General features: G+C 50.2%; 1 protein-coding gene across 1 annotated transcript; it reads left to right on the top strand.

Annotated features, from left to right (window-relative positions):
* Window positions 1-19607: 19607 nt before the first annotated feature.
* LOC117455086 (uncharacterized) lies at window positions 19608-20600 on the top strand (the record flags this gene model as incomplete). The annotated part of the gene is made up of 1 exon (XM_034094447.1): window positions 19608-20600. A coding segment is annotated over one exon (993 nt), but the record flags the coding sequence as incomplete, so codon positions are not given.

Here is a 20600-nt window from a genome sequence, read left to right as displayed (position 1 = left end):
CAGCATCAGGCAGTGGCGATATAATTTCTTACTTGCGATTAGTGCCAAAGTTCAATGAGCGTGACCCGGACATTTTTTTCACTCTATTTGAACGCATAGCAGAGGCAAGAAACTGGTCAGATTCTGAGTGCTGTTACTTCAGTGTGTACTCACTGGGCGAGCACAGGAAGCCTATTCAGCTGTTTGTGGCGAAAAGGCTTTAGACTATGATAGAGTAAAATCAGCGGTGTTGAAGTCTTACGAACTGGTTCCTGAAGCGTATCGTCAAAGGTTCAGAAGTTGGGTCAAGGGAGATAAGCAGACACATGTGGAGTTTATCCGTGATTTAACTTCTCATTTTCAGCGGTGGTGGTTGCAAGTTTTGACGGTCTTTGTGAACTCATTGTCTTGGAACAATTTAAAGACATTCTTCCTCAGAATGTGGCCACTTATGTGAATGAACAGAAACCTTCCACCGCGTTTAGAGCTGCTGAATTAGCAGACGATTTTGTGTTGACACATAAGGGCAGTTTTACTGAGAAGTATTCTAGGGGTGATTGGAAACATGGAGAAGACAATGGCTATGCCCGCGGTGGTGCAAAGTTTTCACCAGGCTCCTCCCGTAGATTTGTAGGTACAGGGCGACCCGAGGGGGCCAAAGTGGACCTATGTCATTATTGCAGAGGAGAGGGTCATTGGAAGGAGCAGTGTCCGTTGCTGGAAGCTAAGGGGAAGCCTCATTTGTCACCACATGCTCCAGCCATGTGTTGTTCTGCCGTGTTGGATAAAAAACCGTTGGGTGTAGGCTTGGGCATGGTGCCTGATAGGAAGCCGATTTGTGCTGACCCGGATGCGGGTTCTGGTTTTGAGCCGTTCATCACTGAAGCTGAGGAGGCCGAAGGAGAGGAGGCCGAAGGAGAGGAGGCCGAAGAAGAGAAGGCCGAAGAAGAGAAGGCCGAAGGAGGTCGGCGAGGCCGATGAGCGCCTACATGCTGTGGCTCAACGCCAGGCAACCCAAGGAGGAGTGGGACATAAAGGCAGTGGAGGCGAAGAAGCAGTACAAAATCGCAAGGCTGGAGTTAAGAAGAAGGATGTTGGGTTGTCGTGGACCCCTTTGGGGCCCCGTCTTAAGGGGGGGCTGTGATGCCCCTGTGGGTCCATCAGTAGAGAGGGTGTGGCTGTTCTGTCTGTGCTGCATTGGGTTTTTCATTAAAGTCATGATTATACTGACTGCTAAGCATGAGCTCCAATTTGGAAATAGAAATCCTATTCACCACAACAGAAGAAAGCTCCATGTCAACATCGCTGCCATTGCTGCTTCCATGTAAAGGACCATTGATGACCCATCCCAACACTGTTCTTATAGCGTATGGGCCATTTCCACAACTGTTGACAATTTCCCAAGGTTCCAATATCTTGGGAGCGTTGGTTCCAATCAACATGTCAACATTGGCATTTATGCTGGGGATATGAACTTTTGACAAATGATTCCACCTCTTCACATCTGCGGCTGTAGCAATGTGTTCTTTGGTTACTGGCATTTGCTTCTGTGTGAGGACTTCTGGAAGAGAATAAAAGTTATTTTCCTCAAGATCAGATACCTCCATCCCAAATAAGGAGTAAGCTGGAACGACCTTTTTCTGTCCCATAGTCTTCAAAAGAAAATTAGTTATTTTTCTTGTGATGTTTAATCTGTGCATGAGATCTTCTGAGCAGAATGTGGCTGTGCTTCCAGGATCTAAAAATGCATAGGTCTGTATAATCTCACTTCCCTTTGTGGACTTGACCTGCACTGGAATAATTGAAAGAATGCAGCCATCATTTCCGGCCCCTGTATGTCCACATATCTGAGGGGGGGTTTGTGATTTAGCGGTTTGTCCCAATTCCACATTAGATGTATTTATGTGGAGCGCAGTAGGATGTTGCTTTTCACAAACCTCACAGATCAAGCGTTGTTTACAGTCCCGGCTTATGTGTCCAATACACAAGCATCCAAAGCAAATTCCTTTCTCCTTTAGAAATTGAATTTTGTCTCCGTGCTTCCTTTTGCTGAACTGCTTACATCTGTCCAAAACGTGAGTGTTGTGATCACAACAATGACACACCAAGTTCTCCTGTGGTTTTGAGTTATTTGTCGTTTTAATTCCGACCTCACTCATTGGGAATACTGTAGCGGCAAAACTACTTCCTTACATTCTGTTCTTTGATTGTGGCTGAAACATGTTGGAAGATTTTATAGCAACTGATTTATGTCCTGAATCCTCGATGTCTCCAAAGATCGGATCAGAAAGGACTCGTACATGTCTCTCAATGAATTTGACCAAGTCAATTAAATGAGCTCTGTTGTGTGAGGCTTCCATGATGTTATGAGCTTTTTTTCTCCATTGTTCCCTTAGTTTGTATGGCAACTTGAAGACAACCATTTTCATATTGGAGGGCATATCCAACTCCTGCATGTACTGAAGTTCTTCCATCACATTAGCACATCCACGCAGAAATAAAGCATAGGCTTGTAGTGCTTTAATGTCTTCTGCCTTTGTTATTGTTGGCCAAGCTAGAGCCTTTCCTATGTACGCAGCAGCGATCTTGTACTCATTCCCAAAATGTTCTTGCAAAAGACCCTTTGCCACAATGTAGCCACGTTCTGGAGCCATATGCTGGCAGCTTTTGTGAACTGTTCTAAATAGTACAAGCAGTCGGCTTTGCTGGCTTTGTTTTCCACTCCTTGTTCAAATGCTTTAATGAAAGCCTTGTACTGAAACAGGTCTCCATCAAATATAGGAATGTCTCTTGCTGGTAGAGACAGTAAACGTTGCTGGTGAACCAGTGCAGCTGTTATTTCATTTTGCTTTTGCATTATCGTGAATAAACCTTCAGGTGGAATTAGATTGATTTGCTGATGGTGATTTTCCTGTTGACTTTCCTATGCAGTTGATTCACCAGTTATCAACTCATGTGATGTTCCCAGATAATGTTGCTTTTGTACATAAGTATCTTCCTTACATGCAAACTGCCTTTCAGCTTGCTTTGGTTCCATGTCCATCTTTGTTGGTTTGCTGGAGGATATTTTCCATGATGTGGAATCATACTCCTTTGCCAGGGGGTTAAGTATGTTTAACGATGCCAGTTTCCTTTTTTCCTTTTCCAGGTATGAGTTCATTCCATTTGTTGGTGCAAGAGAGGAACGTCGTGAATGTGAACCCTGTAAAACTGCTAGCCTAGCAGTAGATACAGCTAGCTCAGTTTCCAAATCAAGCTTTTCCTTTTTTCGCTTTAATTGTAGTTCCTGTTCCTCCAGTGCATGCCTCTCAGTTCAACCTGCCATGCGAGCAACAATTGCAGCCTTTTCTGCTGCTGCTATAATTTGTGCAGATGAAGTTGTACTTGACTTTGTACTGCTGTCACTTTTGTTTGAACATTTACCAACATTAGAAACACTGTTATCAGGATTGATATCATTATTATCACCAGTACCTTTGGTTTCACAAACCCACACCTTGATTTGGACAATAAATTCATCATTGAACATCATTTTGGCTTTAAACCATGTTTCATGTCTTTCCCTTTCATCATGTGGCAATAAACCCATTAAAGTGTCATGCATAGACCTGGCTTCAAAACACAATTCAATATAACCATCAAGAGAATTTTGAAACTTAGCATGTTCAGCACATCAAATCTTTTACATTTGTTCTTAATTTGCTAGCTTTATTTAGCTTAGCCTTTCTGCCATTTTGCAACCTCTCAAGTTTTTCCGCAAGTGCTTTGGCAGAGAGTTTAACTACCCGCTTAGTGCTTTGCGCATCACTACAGCTGGCCACGCTATCCAGCTTGCCAGCTGCTGGCATGTCCGCAGCGCGCTCCTCCATACAAACGGTTTGTCACAAATCAATCAGTACAATACAAGCGCTTATTGTTCATCCCTTTCACAGGTTAACCCTAACCCTCACCACTTAGGGGTGAGGGCAAAACCCCTAAGTGGTGTATCAAGAGGGAATCGCTGCAGAGTTATATTTAAAATACTGTATAAGGTTATATATAACAGTAAAAATAGAAGGAAAAAAAAACGTGAAGCTATTTATTTTGCTTAATCAAGTTGGTATGTTAAATAATCTGAACAAACAGCTGTTACGGATGAGCGAAGCAAGCATAACCCAAATGAAGATAACACTGAAAATACCTTTATTTCAAGGATACACGGACAAACAGAACACTCCCTGGTGAACACAGTCACAGACAAACGACGAACCAACAATGACAGACAGAAAAAACAGAACTTAAATACACACAGGACTAATCAAGGAAACAAGAGAGAGGTGACGAGGGAGGAGAAAACACAGGGGCACCAGGTGAACACAATCAAGAAAACAGGTAGGAGGGAATACACACAAGCCTCATCCCAATACCCGTCCTCGACTCCTCCTTTCCCTCACTCGCCTCCCTTCCTTGCGTCTTAGCTCCGCCTCTGTAAGATGCGAGCGAGAGACACGAGGAGGAGACGCGAGGACAGAGGAGTCCTCAGGTATTATTTGGGATGTCCTCGTTCACTCAAACGTCACTTTTAAACGACGTCTGTTAATGATGACATGTGCACAGCTGAATCCCCTCTCATCGGGCTTAACTGAAGAACCCCTTAGAACCGGCCCATTTGTTGTTAAATATTTATTTAAATGAATGAATCTTTCTCTTGTTAGTCAAGGAATTCAATGTATGATGGTTGGTCCTGCTTTTGTGTTCCGTTTTGGTGTAAAATGTAGCCTACATTTAAATACAAATATAATGATAGTAATGTGAAAGCCCTTACTCTGAACAAGTGTGTCCTGTAGATCCCCACATTCACCACAAACCCACATTCAGGACTGTGCAATTTAAATAATTTAACTCCTGATTATCTTAACACAAAACTATACAAATAATTGTTATTTATCAAGATCTAGCCATTTATGAAATAACTTTCTTAATAGCTATGTTTTAGTGACGTTAAAGATCATTAAACATGACTTAAATTGTTAGTATAACCTTACGAAATGAATTGCACATAATAATTCCCACGGAGCTGTGAGCACTTATACATTTAAGTGACGCTTTTCTACTTATCTTCCAATTGTCGGTTTTCCTCTGTTGAAATGGACCAGCTGTGAAGGTGGGGGCGGGGCTTTTATACGTGAGTAGTGAAAACACTTCCGCGTAGTCTGCTCTTGTGTATCCTCCCTTTCGTCTCCTCCCGCACCCCTCCTCCCGCACCCCTCCTCCCTCACCCCTCCTCGACTCCTCCGTGTGCATTTCAGCTATTGGGACGTCCTTCAAAATGGCGTGTCTTGATCGATTTCCGGGTCAAGTCCCTGAAGAGGGGAAGAGAGGAGTCGAGGAGGGGTATTGGGATGAGGCTACAGACAGGAAACCAAAGACAGATCTAAACAAGACAAAACACAACGCAGACAGATCGTGACAACAGCAAAGCTTCAGGGTGAAAATTCATATTTTACTGAATGCAGTTCTATTTCGTCCCTAATGACCGCCAGAGGCGGTGCTTTAGCACTGGATATGTCCATCGCACGCATGCGCAGTTCGAGTACCAATAACAACAAAGTCACCTGTGACCCACGTGACTACGGCTACATAGGCCGGCGTCATTAGTGGATCGGTTCCTTTTCATCTTCTCGCTTCGCGAGAGTACCGCGGCTACATTCTTGTAGCCTACAGCGTTCAGGTTTGAACGTTTGATCTGAGGGATTTCTCTGCAAGCAGCTGGCCGCGTGCAGCTTCGCGTTACTACTGTGACCATGGCCTACGGTTTATGCGGGCTGTTCTATTCCATAGAAGCTAATTATCTGGTCTTAACATTGTGTTTTGACTTGGTTGCTTGATTGTTAGCAGCAGCCGCTTGGCTAACACCTTGCATGTACTGTTAAGCTTCATTATTTAACTCAGCCGGTGAGGGCAGTGCTCTCGCTCCCGCTCCCGGTAACGTATGGTTTTGATTGCAGTAGCGCTATATCGTGGTATTTACTGCTCCTAGTACTAGACTCTAGTCTACTACCACTGTACTAGGATGATATGCAGAGAACAATCTTCACTGTGTGTGCTGTGTGCTCTGCATGTGTGGCCATTAAAGAGGATTTCATCCTCCCAATATTATATTATTTAGGGTGCAGCCGTTGGCTGACACTTTTAGACGCCGGCCACAGTTACTACTGTAACTACGGGTCTAAGCCGTGTAAGTACTGGCCATAGTTACTACTGTAACTACGGTTCCAAGCTGCGTAAGTACTGGCCACAGTTACTACTGTAACTACGGCTCTGAGCCGGGTAAGTACTGGCCATAGTTACTACTGTAACTATGGTTCTCTGCTGTGTAAGTATTGGCCAGAGTTACTACTGTAACTACGGTTCTGAGCCGTGTAAGTACTGGCCATAGTTACTACTGTAACTACGGGTCTAAGCCGTGTAAATACTGGCCATAGTTACTACTGTAACTACGGTTCTATGCCGTGTAAGCACTGGCCATGGTTACTGCTGTAACTACGGCTCTGTGCTGTTCTCTTCTTTAGAAGCTAGTTGTCTGGTCTTAAACATTTGTGTTGACTTGATCTCGCTTGATTGTTAGCAGCAGCCGCTTGGCTAACGTCTTGCGTGTACTGTTAAGCTTCATTATTAACTCAGCTGGTGAAGGCAGTGCTCTCGCTCCTGGTAACGTATTGTTTTGATTGTTAGCAGCAGCCGCTTGGCTAACATCTTGCATCTTTTGTTAAAGCTTCTTTATTTAAACTCAGCTGGTGAAGGCAGTGCTCTCGCTCCCGCTCCCGGTAAACTTATTGTTTTGATTGTTAGCAGCAGCCGCTTGGCTAACATCTTGCATGTTTTTTTACAGCTTCTTTATTTAAACTCAGCTGGTGAAGGCAGTGCTCTCGCTCCCGCTCCCTGTAACGTATTGCTCTGATTGTTAGCAGCGGCCGCTTGGCTAACATCTGGCGTGGCTGCCCCGTTAAGCTTCTTTATTTAATCCAGCTAGGTGAAGGCAGTGCTCTCGCTCCCGCTCCCTCTGCCGGTAACGTGAGTGTAGTTACATCCCTCTCTGTGTTCTGCGAGTAGGAGCATTGCTCTACTCTTTCCGTTCAGCAGGTAGCCGGTGAAGGCTGTGTTCTCGCACCCGCTCCCGGGTACGCTGTACCTGGCATTCGTTATGAACTCAACCAGTGAAGGCAGTGTTCTCGCGCCCACTCCCGGCTACGCTGCATCCGGCTACCTATAGACTGGCTCATTCATGTCGCGCCTGTATGGCTTCTCTTGAGCCCGAGGACGGCCATGACCGCTGCCCCCCTCTGCCTTGGCCTCGAGCATTTGAGGGAGGGTCTCACGCAAAGCGCCTGCATGAGCTGTAGATTCATGCGTCGGGCGCTCAGAGTGGCTAGAGTCGCAGAGGTGGCACCTCTCCTCGTCACAACTTCCTCCAGCTCAGTCTGACCGTTCCCGGCGACTTGATGGAGGGATGGCTATGGGTTCACCCCCCAGGTAGAGGGCTAGAAACAGGCTGTCCTCTAAGGTGGGTCGGTTAGCTGCCATCATGGAGCAGACGAAGTCGCTCCTGTTCGCCCTTCAGCCAGGGGCCGGTGCGGAGGCTACTAGCTTGCAGCCTACTTCCACGTGGGCTTGGGACTTGCCCCTAGTGCTGAATGCCCTGTCATCTCCTCCCTTCGAGCCCCTAGCCCAGGTGGAGCTTAAGTGGCTGTCCCTGAAGGCAGCATTTCTGCTGGCCATGACCTCAGGGAAACGAGTTGGAGAGCTACATGCCCTCTCTGTGAGTGATACATGCCTGAGGTGGAACTCCGATGGCTCGGGTGTTGCCCTCTGGCCAAACGTGGCGTTCCTGCCCAAAGTGCTTCCACTAGCCCACTCCAATCGGCCTATCCAGCTGGCGCGCTTTAATGTCCCACAGGAGAACGGCACAACTGAGTTGCTGTGCCCTGTGCGTGCCCGAGAGGCGTATATTGGTGCTACGGCCCATATACGATAGTCAGAGCAGCTCTTCATCTGCCATGGCGGCACGAGAAGGGGCTGTGCTCTCTCAAAACAGCGGCTGTCCCACTGGGTTGTGGATACAATCACACATGCCTATGGGGCCAGTGGCCGCCCCCCACCATCAGGGGTGAGATGTCACTCTACAAGGAGCATCTCAACATCTTGGGCTGCCCTGAGAGGGGTGTCCCTGGAGACCATCTGCGCTGCGGCATCGTGGTCATCGTCTGGCACATTCTCCAGGTTCTACCGGGTCAATGTCGCCACTCCCCATCCTTTGGGCGTGGTCCTGTTGCCGAGCACCGCTGCTTCCAACTAGGTAAGCAAGTGTTCGGATTCTTCATGACATGGTTGGTATAGTCATCCAGTGCTAAAGCACCGCCTCTGGCGGTCATTAGGGACGAAATAGAACGATAGTTACGGCTGTAACTACGGTTCTATGAGTCCCGGATGACCGCCAGAGTTTCCGGTCACTCAGAATTCTTGTGTGCTCGCGAGAAGATTCTGGGAACCGATCCACTAATGACGCCGGCCTATGTAGCCGTAGTCACGTGGGTCACAGGTGACTTTGTTGTTATTGGTACTCGAACTGCGCATGCGTGCGATGGACATATCCAGTGCTAAAGCACCGCCTCTGGCGGTCATCCGGGACTCATAGAACCGTAGTTACAGCCGTAACTATCGATTTCAGCTGTCATCAGGTCTATTATTATTATTGGACATCATTCTGAAGGCTAGACAGCACTAATTACCAGAATTGCTTTTCATGTGACAGTACCTTAGCATTTAATATAATGTATTGTAGCGACCCTGTATAGGATGCTGAGGGTGTTACTCAGGCATCCCCCGTCTCTCTGCCAATCATAGAGCTGCACAGTGATGCTGGTTGAGGTGCGGTCCTGTGGTTGGGGGAGCAGACGGGGGAGGGCGGGAAGTTGTGACGTAGATACTGATATATATATATGGGTATGTCTGGGAGTTAAGAGTTAGTGTGAGGTTGAACCCACAAGCTGTACATGAACCTGTAATCATCTGTGAATAAGAAGAGTTATTAAAGCCTAATAACTTGAAGCCTGTTTCCGACTCCCCTTTGTGATCGTTACATTGGTGTCAGAAGTGACTTTTCGAACGGAGGACATCTATCCTGACGGGAGTTCGTAACTGCGTCACGGAGCTAGCTGGTAAGCTAGCGGAGATGGAAAAGTTCAGCAAGATGGGAGTGAAGCAGGAAAGTAGTGATGGAGAGGAAGATGGAGCATGCGTGTGGTCGAAGGACATGAGTGGGGAGTTCATGAGTGCACGGGAGGCGAGAAAGCGCCTGAGAGAGTCGGCGGTGAAGATGGCTAGAGACGCAGGAATGTCGCCGTCTTCAGCGCCATTTCGCGCCATTTCCAAGCTGGATGTAAACAACAATGGCGGCGCCCATCAACCAGTAGCAGCCGCCGCGTCCGTGAAAACACCCAAATACTCGGGTTACGGCAGACTGGGAGGCTTTCCATGCCCAATTTGAACTACTTGCACATGCCGGGGGGTGGTCAATAGAGACTAAAGCACTACAGCTAGCTTTGTGCCTCAGACGAGGCTTTTTCATGTCTGCTACTACTTAGCCCTGAGGACCGACACAGCTATGAAGCGTTAGCGGGGGCTTTGAAGAGGCGGTTTGGACAGTGTTTCCCGCCAGAGCTGCTCCAGAATGAATTGAGTAACCGCTGTAGGGAGTCTGGAGAGACACTGCGTGCGACGTGGAGAGCCTGACGCGGCGGGCGTATGCACACATGCCACCCGGAATGCAGAGTGAGCTGGCACGTGATCAATTCATCAGGGCTCTCCTCCCTGCGGACTTGAGGGTCGAGGTACAGCTGCAGCATCCACAGTCCTTGCAGGCGGCCTTGGAGATGGCTGTGGAGAGAGAGAATGTGTGGAGTGGAGCTGCTAGGAGCAGCGGAGGGCCGGTATCACCGGCTGTGAGGAGCTGCAGAGAGGGGGGGGAAGCCTGCATGGGTTACCGAGATGACTGAAGTGATAAGGGTTATTTCTCTGCAGCCAACACGCAGACCAAGTACCAGCAGTGGCGACTGGTCATTAGGGGCAGCCCCACCTAGTGTCAGCAGAAAGTATTAAAATAATGATTACAACAAAATGCAAAAAATTAATTAAAAAATATATTAAATATATTTTAAGATCATGTTTAATCATCTGATTCGTCTGTACATTGCTGTTTTAGTATGTGTTCTTCTAATTAGTGTCTACAGTGTGTGCCTATTGAGCTGTTTAGAGCCATGTGGGACAAAACCCGATCCTGCCCCTCCCTCTTACTGTCTAAGTGAACGGTGACTATAAGAACTACACTGCGCATGCTCAGAGTATTTTCCCATTTAATGTGTGTGACAATAGGGGGCATAGAGCTGCCATCCCCACCATACGTCATCTCACATAATTCAGAGCTGATTGGCTGTAAGTACGTGTGCCGCGAAAAGTGTGGTGTGTGAAGAGGAGGAGAGAGATGCGTCAAATCATAAATCCATCATTTAGATTTATGATAGACTTTTGAAACTACAAGAAGATAAGGAGGACTTTTACAAAAAAGTAATAGAGATTTTTGTCCAGAAGGATAGGCAAATGGACTTCATCTTCAAGTCAAGGTAAGACCACCATTTTATTGAAAATGGGATCTTACTAAGAGAGAACAATTCAATATTTAAATGATAAAATTACATTTTTTGGGTATCCTTCTGTTGAACTGTCAGTTTAAAATTAAATGAAGCATCAGACTAAAAAAGCTTTTGAAAATAATATTATACTTTGATTTAGGTCAAAATATAATATTTGTAAACCTGAAGAGTCAGTGCCAGTGCCTCACCAGCCATGAACCTCACTGCAGAAGCTTACATATAGACATGAGTTGTTTGTGCCCCACCACTTTTGTACATATAGAAACACCACTGAGTACCAGGGTCTGCTGGGGGTGTGGTCAGCCACGACATTTGGCCAGAGACTGCCCCAAGGCACACCGGACCCAGGGAAACGACGTGGGGCCCGCATAAAGGAGAAGATGCGGAACCAAGCCCAAAAACTCCCCAACCAAACCACAGCTTTATTGTCACCAACACAGACATCCGAGGAAGGAGCCCGACAGCACAGCCGGGGGAGCCAAACTCTAGGCCTTCCTGAAGAAGATGACAGTACATGCGTGGAGCCTGTCGTCGCGGTGGGCCGTGCTGGTGGTGGGGATTCCTGTTATGTCCCTGTCGCTGTGGAAGGGGTGCCCTGCACTGCACTGGTGGACACAGGCTCTACAGTAACCCTGGTGAGAGCAGATGTGTTGCCCAGTGGGACTATGTTAGAGCCGACAGCGGTGCATCTACGCACAGTCACAGGAGAGCTGGCGCCTATGAAAGGAAGAGGCATGCTGACTGTGTCGGTGGGGGGAGTTGAAGTGCAGCACACCGTGTGGATAGCGGATGTACAGGACCCGTGTATTCTGGGTTTGGACTTTTTGAAGGCGGCTGGCTGCCTCCTGGATCTTCAAGCAGGCACAGTGAGTTTCCACGGGGGGCCTGTGATTACTATGACCCGTATCCACAACCCTGCTGAACCTGCGGGGAGACCCCCTACACACACCGTGAGTACCCTAGAAACTGAAGAAAATCCTCCCTCCTTTCCCGTATCCCCGGTGACGCCCACTCAGGACAATTCCGCACCTGTCACCCCCGGACTGTGCCACCCGATCACAGCCCCCCCCCCCCAGTTACCCCAGACTGGGGTGGAAGAGGCTCAGTCTGCAGTATTGGAGGTGTGGAGGAAGAACTGTGGCGGCCTGAATCCCGAGCAGCAAGAGCAATTGTGGCAGCTTCTGCTAGAGTTCCAGGGCAGTTTCGCCATGAATGAGGAGGAGGTGGGCCGAACGCATCTGGTAGAACACGAGATTGATACAGGGGACTCGCGTTCCATCAAGTGTCGCCCGCGCCGACTTCCCCTTGCTCGTCAGCAGGCTTGCAACGAGGCAGTGCAGAGCATGCTGCAGGCAGACATCATCGAGCCCTCCGACAGCCCTGTAGTCATGGTCCCGAAGAAGACAGGTGGCTGGCAGCTGTGCTCAGACTACAGACCGGTGAACGGGGTCACCAAGAAGGATTCATACCCCCTTCCCCGCATCGATGAGTCCCTGGACCTGGTCGCAGGGTCGTCGTGGTTCTCTTCCTTGGACCTCCGCAGTGGGTATTACTAAGTTCCTCTTGCCCCAGAGGCCAGACCAAAAACGGCTTTCTGCACCGGCCGGGGACTATGGCAGTTCACGGTCCTCAGTTTTGGGCTGTGTAATGCCCCGGCCACCTTTGTGCGGTTGATGGACAGGGTGCTGTCTGGGATTCCCCGCCAGCAGTGTTTGGTTTACCTGGACGACATCCTGGTGCATGGCAGCTCGTTTGAGGCGGCCCTGGGATCTCTGAGAGTGGTACTGGAAAGGATCAGAGCCACTGGTTTGAAGCTACATCCAGATAAGTGTCATTTCATACAGAGAGAGGTCACTTTCCTGGGCCACAAAGTGGGGGGTGAGGGCATCGGCACCCTGCACGAGAAAGTGCAGGCAGTCGCAGGCTGGCCAAATCCTCGCAACCAGAAACAGCTGAAGAGTTTACTGGGCCTGGCCTCGTACTACAGAAAGTGTGTACGGGGTTTTGCTTGCACTGCCACACCCCTGTTCCAGCTGCTGCAGAAGGACAGGTATTCCCTGTGGTCTGAGCAATGTCAAGCAGCGTTTGAGAGCCTTCGGCGTGCCTTGAGTGAATCCCCGGTTCTCGCCCCAGCCAACCCCAGGCTGCCGTTCACACTGGACACAGACGCTAGCGGCATTGGGGTAGGCGGAGTGCTCTCCCAGACTACACTAGAGGGGGAGCGGGTGGTGGCATACTTCAGCTGGGCGTTCAACAAAGCAGAGCGACGATACTGCGTCACTCGCAGGGAACTTTTGGCAGTGGTGCTGTCCATCAGGCACTTTAAGTACTACCTGTGTGGTCAGGCGTTCACGGTGAGGACTGATCACTCTGCATTACAGTGGCTCATGACTTTCAAAGAGCCAGAAGGGCAGGTCGCCAGGTGGCTAGAAGAACTCCAAGCTTTCGACTTCAGGGTGGAGCACCGGGCTGGGGTGCGCCACACAAATGCAGACGCCCGCTCCCACCGCCCGTGTGCCGCCGGCGGATGCCACTACTGCGAGAAGAGAGAGACTTGTGAAAAGGAGCTGCTGGAGGAGGACATCGTCTGTGTGGCAGCGCGGCAAGTGGAAGAGGTTATCTGCTGGGAGCTCCAGACAGTGGACGTGGCAGAGTGGAAGCAACAGCAAGAGCTGGACGCAGTTCTACAGCCTGTACTGCAGTGGGTTGAGTCGCAGCAGCGGCCACCGTGGGAGGAAGTGGCAGTGCTCTCCAAAGCAACCAAGGGGCTGTGGTCTCAGTTTGAGACTCTACGTCTGTGTCATGGCATACTACAGCGGGCGTGGAAGGAGCCAGCAACGGGGGAGAAGAGGTGGCAAGTGGTGGTCCCGAGGGGTCTGCAAGAGGTCGTACTCAAGGCCATGCATGGAACGGCAGGCTCTGGGCACTTTGGCGTCACTAAGACTCTCCGGCGCCTTCGACAGGGCTGCTACTGGGGGCAGTGCCGGAGGGATGTCGAAGGCTTCTGTCGCCGCTGTGATCCGTGCATGGCTCGGAAGGGCCCCCCTTGTTGTTCCCATGCTCCGCTGCAACAGTTTCCCGTGGGGGCCCCGATGGAGAGAGTAGCGGTTGATGTGGTGGGGCCTCTACCTTTGTCAAACAGGGGTAACCGCTACGTTCTCACGGCCATAGACTATTTCACAAAATGGCCAGAGGCGTATGCTCTCCCTGCAATGACGCGGGGGTGAGCAGGAGAGGTGCCGTTCTGTTTGAAGTCAAGGCAAGAGTAAAGAGTGCTGACATGCATGATTTTCCTTTCACAGACATCAGCCTCACAGAACATCTTTGGGAATATTTGAAAAAGGCAAAAGGTGAAGGCTTCTGTAACATCACAAGACTCTCACTGAGATGTGCAGGGAGAAATTCCTTGAATAATGCGGACTCATATTTTTCAAAAACTAGACAGAGTTCAAGCTGTGAAAGAAGCAGACAGTGGACTTATATAGAAATGACTTGATTGTTACTATATACTGAAAAGGTGCATAGTTACTAAGCATACAAATCAATTTGATCATGATATTTATAAAACTTGCAGTGAGTCAAAAAGCACTGCTGTGAAAAAACGTAAACAATATAGCCTATTTATAAGCATAAAAGGCTCTTTTCATATCTGTAATTTTCTAAAGTGATTGCAGTGGTTGTAAACGAATACCAACCCAAGCGTATCGAAATGTGATGGCAAAAAAAAAAGATTGCTGGAAAAATTGGTTGAGAGGAAATGTGAACTTTGACATTGAATTAAATTGAGCGTCTTCTTATTCAAAGCCTGAATTCCCCTGCTTTCTGCATGTGTCCTTCCTTATCTTTTGCAGAGCCAGAGTGTACCAAATGTGTGAATCAACATTCTAGACCATTCTCATTCCTCCTAATAATAATACACCGCTCAACACCCGGCTGTCGTGCTTTTAATGAGACACAGAGACACTAGTTTGGAGACTCTCGACACGGTAAGTACTCTTAACCTACAGATACAGATTATACTTCTGCAGCACAGTCTGCATGTCTCTGAAACCACACAAAGAAATACAGACATTTGTATATGATTCCTGCACATATGATTGGTGTTTGCATTCCACTGAGGCTTCTTGACATGACCAATGTATTCACAAACTTGCTCACACACAGAAATAAATGCAGAAGAGCATCGGGACTGATTCAACCGGCGTCTCTAACACCTGCCGGCAGTGCAGTGTAACATATTCCATGTAAATAAGTCATGCATACACACATGACTACAAATAAACAGCCCTATTTCACATGGGAGACCTGTAAAGGTTCCTACGATTTCAATCCCATCATTTTGTGTGTGTGTGGCAAATGTAAAAAAAAAAGGTCCCTATGCAGTGTTAGCAACTTGTGTGTTTTTATATTTTAGTCAGGATTCAGTCCCCTGTGGTTGAATATTTACAGTTTGAATAGATTAATCTGTTCAAAAGTATATGTTTGCGCATTATATTCTGTGGTTGTATCATATGAAAGGTACATGCATGTTGCTGTTGGATCAAGATAATATGGTACAGTACATGTACAGTAGGACCAACCAGAATGTGTGTTGAACATGCATATATAGAAATACACTATAAAACAGGGGTGGGGAACCTCCGGCCCCCGGGCCGTATACGGCCCGCGAGACCATTTGGTTTGGCCCTCGAGATAATTTATAAACACACGCAAAAAAGAAAAAAATTCAAAAAATCTAGACCGCAAAATAATTAAACAAGCGAGTGCCTGTTTTCCCTGGTAACGGTCATGGTCCTTCAACACAACACAAGCCCAACGTGTCATCACGTGATATTTGTCTCGTCTGACAGGGGTGCAGTGCTGACGTAGAGCACCAGAACGCCACTCCGGGACTTCAAAAAATTGCAGTACCCATAAGTCCGTAGGCTACACATGCTGCAGTTCTCATTCATAACACTCCGTTCGATGTCTCACTATGGGATGCGCCTCATCGCGGAGCAAACAGAAGCATCAATCTCATTACGCCAATCCTGATTGGCTGGTGATCTTGACGTCAGCGTCAGGGGAAATCACCCCCTATAAGTAGCTTGCGCCACAACGCATGCGTCATTCAAACACCTCTTCTCGCTTCAGAGCACATCTCACAGTAGCCGGGCAAGCTTCACTGTCCACAGACTGAACCCAAATACCCATTTCGGTCGACGGGCGCTCGCCGGCTACTCCTTCTGCTTCGCAGGAAGACGGTAGTACTAACGCCAGTTAGTATTAAAATTGACCTCGCCCTTCTCTTCCCCGGAAAGTAAGGTAGGTCCGATTTTTTTTTAAGCTAGCAGCACACCTGTTGCTAGCTTGCTCCCTCTCTACCGACACCACGGTAGCGAGGACGTTTTTTATTTTCTCTCCTCCACGGAGGGGAAAAGGATTAAAAAGGAGCATACTGCCACACCAGTCAGTATTCTCCGGGAATAAAAGACCCACACTGTCCTTTTCTCCGGATTAAGGACAAGGTGGTTTTTAACTTTTCTCCCGTCCCACCTGTCGAGAGCGGGCCCTCTCCACGCCACGAGGCGGCCAAGATGGACGCCCCTCTCCCTCACACCAGAGGAGTCAGGGACTCGGTGGCTCGACTCTGCGGCTGCGGGTTGAAGATATCGGGCACAGACACACACCAGGTCTGTTCGTCCTGCCTCGGGCTGGAACACGCCCGAGGCGCTATCGACAACCCCGGCTCATGCGGACATTGCGTCCGCTTCACTGTTAAGAGCCTCCACCGACGGTTAGCTCGACAAACTAGCCTGTCGGAACAGGACCCCCCCATGTCCACGGACCCGCCGACCGGCAGTCAGGACACGGGGGCGTCCGCCACAGAGAGTGAGCCCCTCTCCGTTTCGATCTGGGGCTCACTATCTGCTATGGCTATAGAATCAGAATCCCGCGCCCTGGCAGGCCGGGACCCGGTGACGGCAATACATGCGGGAACGGTTTCCCGCGCTCCACCAAGCTGGGGCTCCCGGTCAGACCTCACCATGGTCTCACCCGCGGAGGATGTCCTCGGGCCTGACTACGAGGAGGACGAAGAGGAGGACGCCCTGGCGTTCCTCCTGTCCGAATTGGATGAACAGGAAGAGGACACCTTCATGTCACCAGCTCAGGCGGCAAAGCCTGAGGCAAGTGCTGTTCTCCCGGGCGATAGCGCACCAGCTTCGCCCGGTCTGAGCATGGACCTGCAGGCCGTGTGTAAACGCGCTGCGGCCAGACTCAACGTCCCTTGTCCCGAAATGGCCAAGGAGACCTCCAGGTCCCGCTACGAGGGAAAACATCTTCCCCAAGCAGCGGGGAAAATGAGACAACTCCTTCCAGTCTTCCCGGAGATGTTGGATGAGGTGTCGGTCTCGTGGAGAGACCGGCCCTTCAGCAACAAGGTCCCAATCCAGGGTGCCTCCTCCCTAGACTGTGACGGAATGGAGAAGCTCGGCCTGCTCTGCATGCCACCCATGGAACCGCTGGTAGCGGCTCACCTTCTACCAAAGGTGGGCCCGTCACCTAGCAGGAACCCCACGCTGCCAGCAAAGTCGGACCGTTTTCAGTCAGCAATGACTGAAAAGGCCTACAAAGAGGCAGCGTTGTCCGCCAGGGCCCTGAACGTGTCCTCGCTGTTAACCGCCTACCAAGCGGAGCTCTGCGAGGACCTGTCGGGTAACCTGGGAGCAGCCACTCTGGACGAGATGGCAGCGGTCACGGACATTTGTCTCCGTGCCCAAGGCTGCGCCGTCCAGGCCACGGGCAAAGCAATTGGGATCATGGTGGTGCAGGAAAGAGCGAGATGGCTCGACCTCACCACTCTCCCAGACCGGGAAAAGGAGGATGTGCTGGATATACCCATCGTTCCCGAGGGAATTTTTGGCTCCGCTCTCGCCTCCATGCAAAGGAGGTGCGAGACGAAGAAGAGGGAGGACGAGGCACTCCACCTCTGCCTCCCTCGAAGGGTCCAGCCGCTGCTCTCGCAGCAGCAGTCCTCTGCCCAAGCTGCCTCGAACTCTGCTCGGTTTAAAACACGCAGAGGTCGCAGCCCACCCCGAGTCCCCAGCCCAGGCTGGAGACAAGGGCAAGTTGGCCGAGAAAATCTCCGGTTCCGGCTGCAGCTCAGGCTCAGCCAACCCAGAATTTCGGCCAACAGTCGAGGAAGAAGAAGCGAGCGGCGTGACAGCCCCTCCTTCTCCCCTCCGTGAATGTGTTCCCGCCGCCTCGAGAGATGCCTAAACACCATCCTCAAGTCCGCACAAACACATGCCACATGCTGATTGATTCCTCTGTCATAAAACAGTTGCCGCTGACGCATCCAGGCTTCAGGCCGAGGGCGAAGCTCAACAAAATGAGAAGAAAATCAATAAAACCAATAAACAGCCTGCCAAGTCTTCCCCTTTTGAGAGCAGCTACGGCATCTCTCAAAATGCGGATTATTGACGGGTCTGTGAAGGCACCACCGCCATGCACACGCGCAGTGCCGGCTGGGTATTTAAGGGCACCACCGTCACGCGCATGCGCAGTGCCGTCTGGGGTCGTAAGGGCTCCACTGTCACACGCATGCGCTGTGCCGGCTGGAGCTGTAAGGGCACCACCGTCACACGCATGCGCAGTGCCGGCTGGAGCTGTGAAGGCATCACCGTCACACGCATGCGCAGTGCCGGCTGGAGCTGTGAAGGCACCACCGCCACGCGCATGCGCAGTGCCGGCTGGAGCTGTAAGGGCACCACCGTCACGCGCATGCGCAGTGCCGGCTGGAGCCGTAAGCGTGACATCTCAGCTGGCTCTAAGGAGCATACAGCAGGAGATACTCACGACATCTGCCTGGGCTTCTCAAAACAGTTATACTTTATCTGTTTTCACAAGCCCAGAGAGAGTCAACCCATATTCTGGAGAGAGAGGCCCTCTCTCTCCTAGAAAGAAGGGTTTTATCTATAATGCCCGCCGAGCAGAATCAGATTACGCAGACAAATGTCCTCGTAAAGCACCCGCTCAACATGGGGCTCATAATAAAACGAAACCCCGCGCGCCACGGAGTGCGGAGAGTATTATGTAATGCGTAGTGGCACTACACCCGACTTTTCTAGTGCGGGACGCACCTACGGGTGCTGTCCTTTCACGGAAGGTGGTCACCACGGACGCATGTCAGACAGGCTGATAGGGTATTTACGAAGGTCGCCCGGTGAGAGGTCTCTAGAGCAGAGACCTCCAGCGGGCGCACGTAAATTACACGGAGCTTTTAGCGGTGGTCCCCACCCTAAAACACTTCCTGCCTTCTCTCAGAGGACACCATGTCCTCGTGAGGACAGACAACACGATATCGTGTATGAACCGCCAAGGGAGGTTGCGTTGTCTCCAGTCACACACACTGGCACACAAACTGATCCCTTGGAGCGGCAGACGTCTCCTCTCTCTGAGAGCGACACAGGTACCGGGAGTGATGCACCTCGGGACAGAACTACTGTACAGGGGTACACCACTCTATGCAGACTGGACTCCACATCCAAGCATCGTGAGTCCGCTGTGGGTGCGTTACGGCGGAGCTGCGTTAAATCTGTTCGCATAAAGAAAAAATGCTCAATGACAGCTGTTCTCTTTAATGCACGATTTAAACGCACTGTTAGGCGGGGACGCACTCGTACACGATTGACCTCCGGGTCCTCTGTACGCGTTCCCACCCCTGGCTCTGTTACCCCCAACTCTTGCCAGAGTGAAGGAGCAACGCCACACACTTACTCTGATGTTTCCGCCCTAGCCCGCAACGTACGGGCTGGCGGAGATATATCAGCTGTTGTGCGGGCATCCATGGCAGCCCCCACCACGCAGGGACAGATTGTCTCAGGCGGGGAGGGCGATCCTTCACCCACGTCCAGAGCGCGGGGCACGATGGGCCTGACCCGTGAGTGGGACAATCTGAATACAGTGGGACTCCCTCAGAAGGTGATAAACACTATTCAGAGTGCGAGAGCTTCCTCCACCAGGTCTCTTTACGACTGTAAGTGGAGGGTGTTTGAGGAATGGTGCCTTCAAGAAGGACACATCTCTTTTCAATGTCCTGTCGGGGTGATTTTATCATTCCTACAGGACTTGATCGATAAACACAGAGCTTTCTCCACGATCAAGGTGTACCTGGCTGCTATTGCTGCATGCCATGTGGGCTTCGAGGGTAAGACGGCTAGCCAACATCCTTTGGTTTGCCATTTTATGAAGGGAGCTCGCAGGCTCCTCCCTGTCTCCAGGTCGCTGGTGCCCTTATGGGACCTGGCAGTGGTTTTGAATGGGCTCAGAATGACCCCATTTGAACCCCTGGAAGGAGCTGACATGAAACATCTGTCACTCAAGACAGTGCTGTTACTGGCCCTGGCATCCGCCAAGCGGGTCAGCGATATTCATGCACTGTATGTACATCCCTCATGCACTCAGTTCACACCAGGGCAAACGAGAGTGTTGTTGAAACCCAACCCTGCCTTTACACCAAAGGTGGTTGGTTCGTGTACCCCAATTGACATTGAGGCATTTCCTCCGCCGCTGGTTTCCTCCGGGGAGCAGCAGCAGGATCTGTTGTGTCCAGTCCGGGCTTTACACACATATATGGCCAGATCAAAAGAGCTTCGTCTTAATGACCAACTCTTCGTGTCCTGGGCTAACCCTCACAAGGGTAAGCCTGTTACTAAGCAACGGCCCTCCCACTGGATTGTGGAGGCAATTGCTTTGGCCTATACGAGTCAGAATTTGCGAGCACCTTCGGGTCTGCGGGCTCACTCGACTCGGGGCCTGGCTACATCCTGGGCTTTGTTCAAGGGTGTTTCCATCCAAGACATCTGTGCAGCGGCGAGCTGGTCCTCGCCACTCACTTTTGTCCGCTTTTACAGGCTAGACATCTCCGCTCCAAGCGTGGCCCGAGCAGTG

Source organism: Pseudochaenichthys georgianus, chromosome 11 (genome assembly GCF_902827115.2).
Source record: "Pseudochaenichthys georgianus chromosome 11, fPseGeo1.2, whole genome shotgun sequence".
NCBI lineage: Eukaryota > Metazoa > Chordata > Actinopteri > Perciformes > Channichthyidae > Pseudochaenichthys > Pseudochaenichthys georgianus.
Note: the sequence above shows the minus strand (reverse complement) of the source record. Positions and strands in the feature narration are given on the sequence as shown.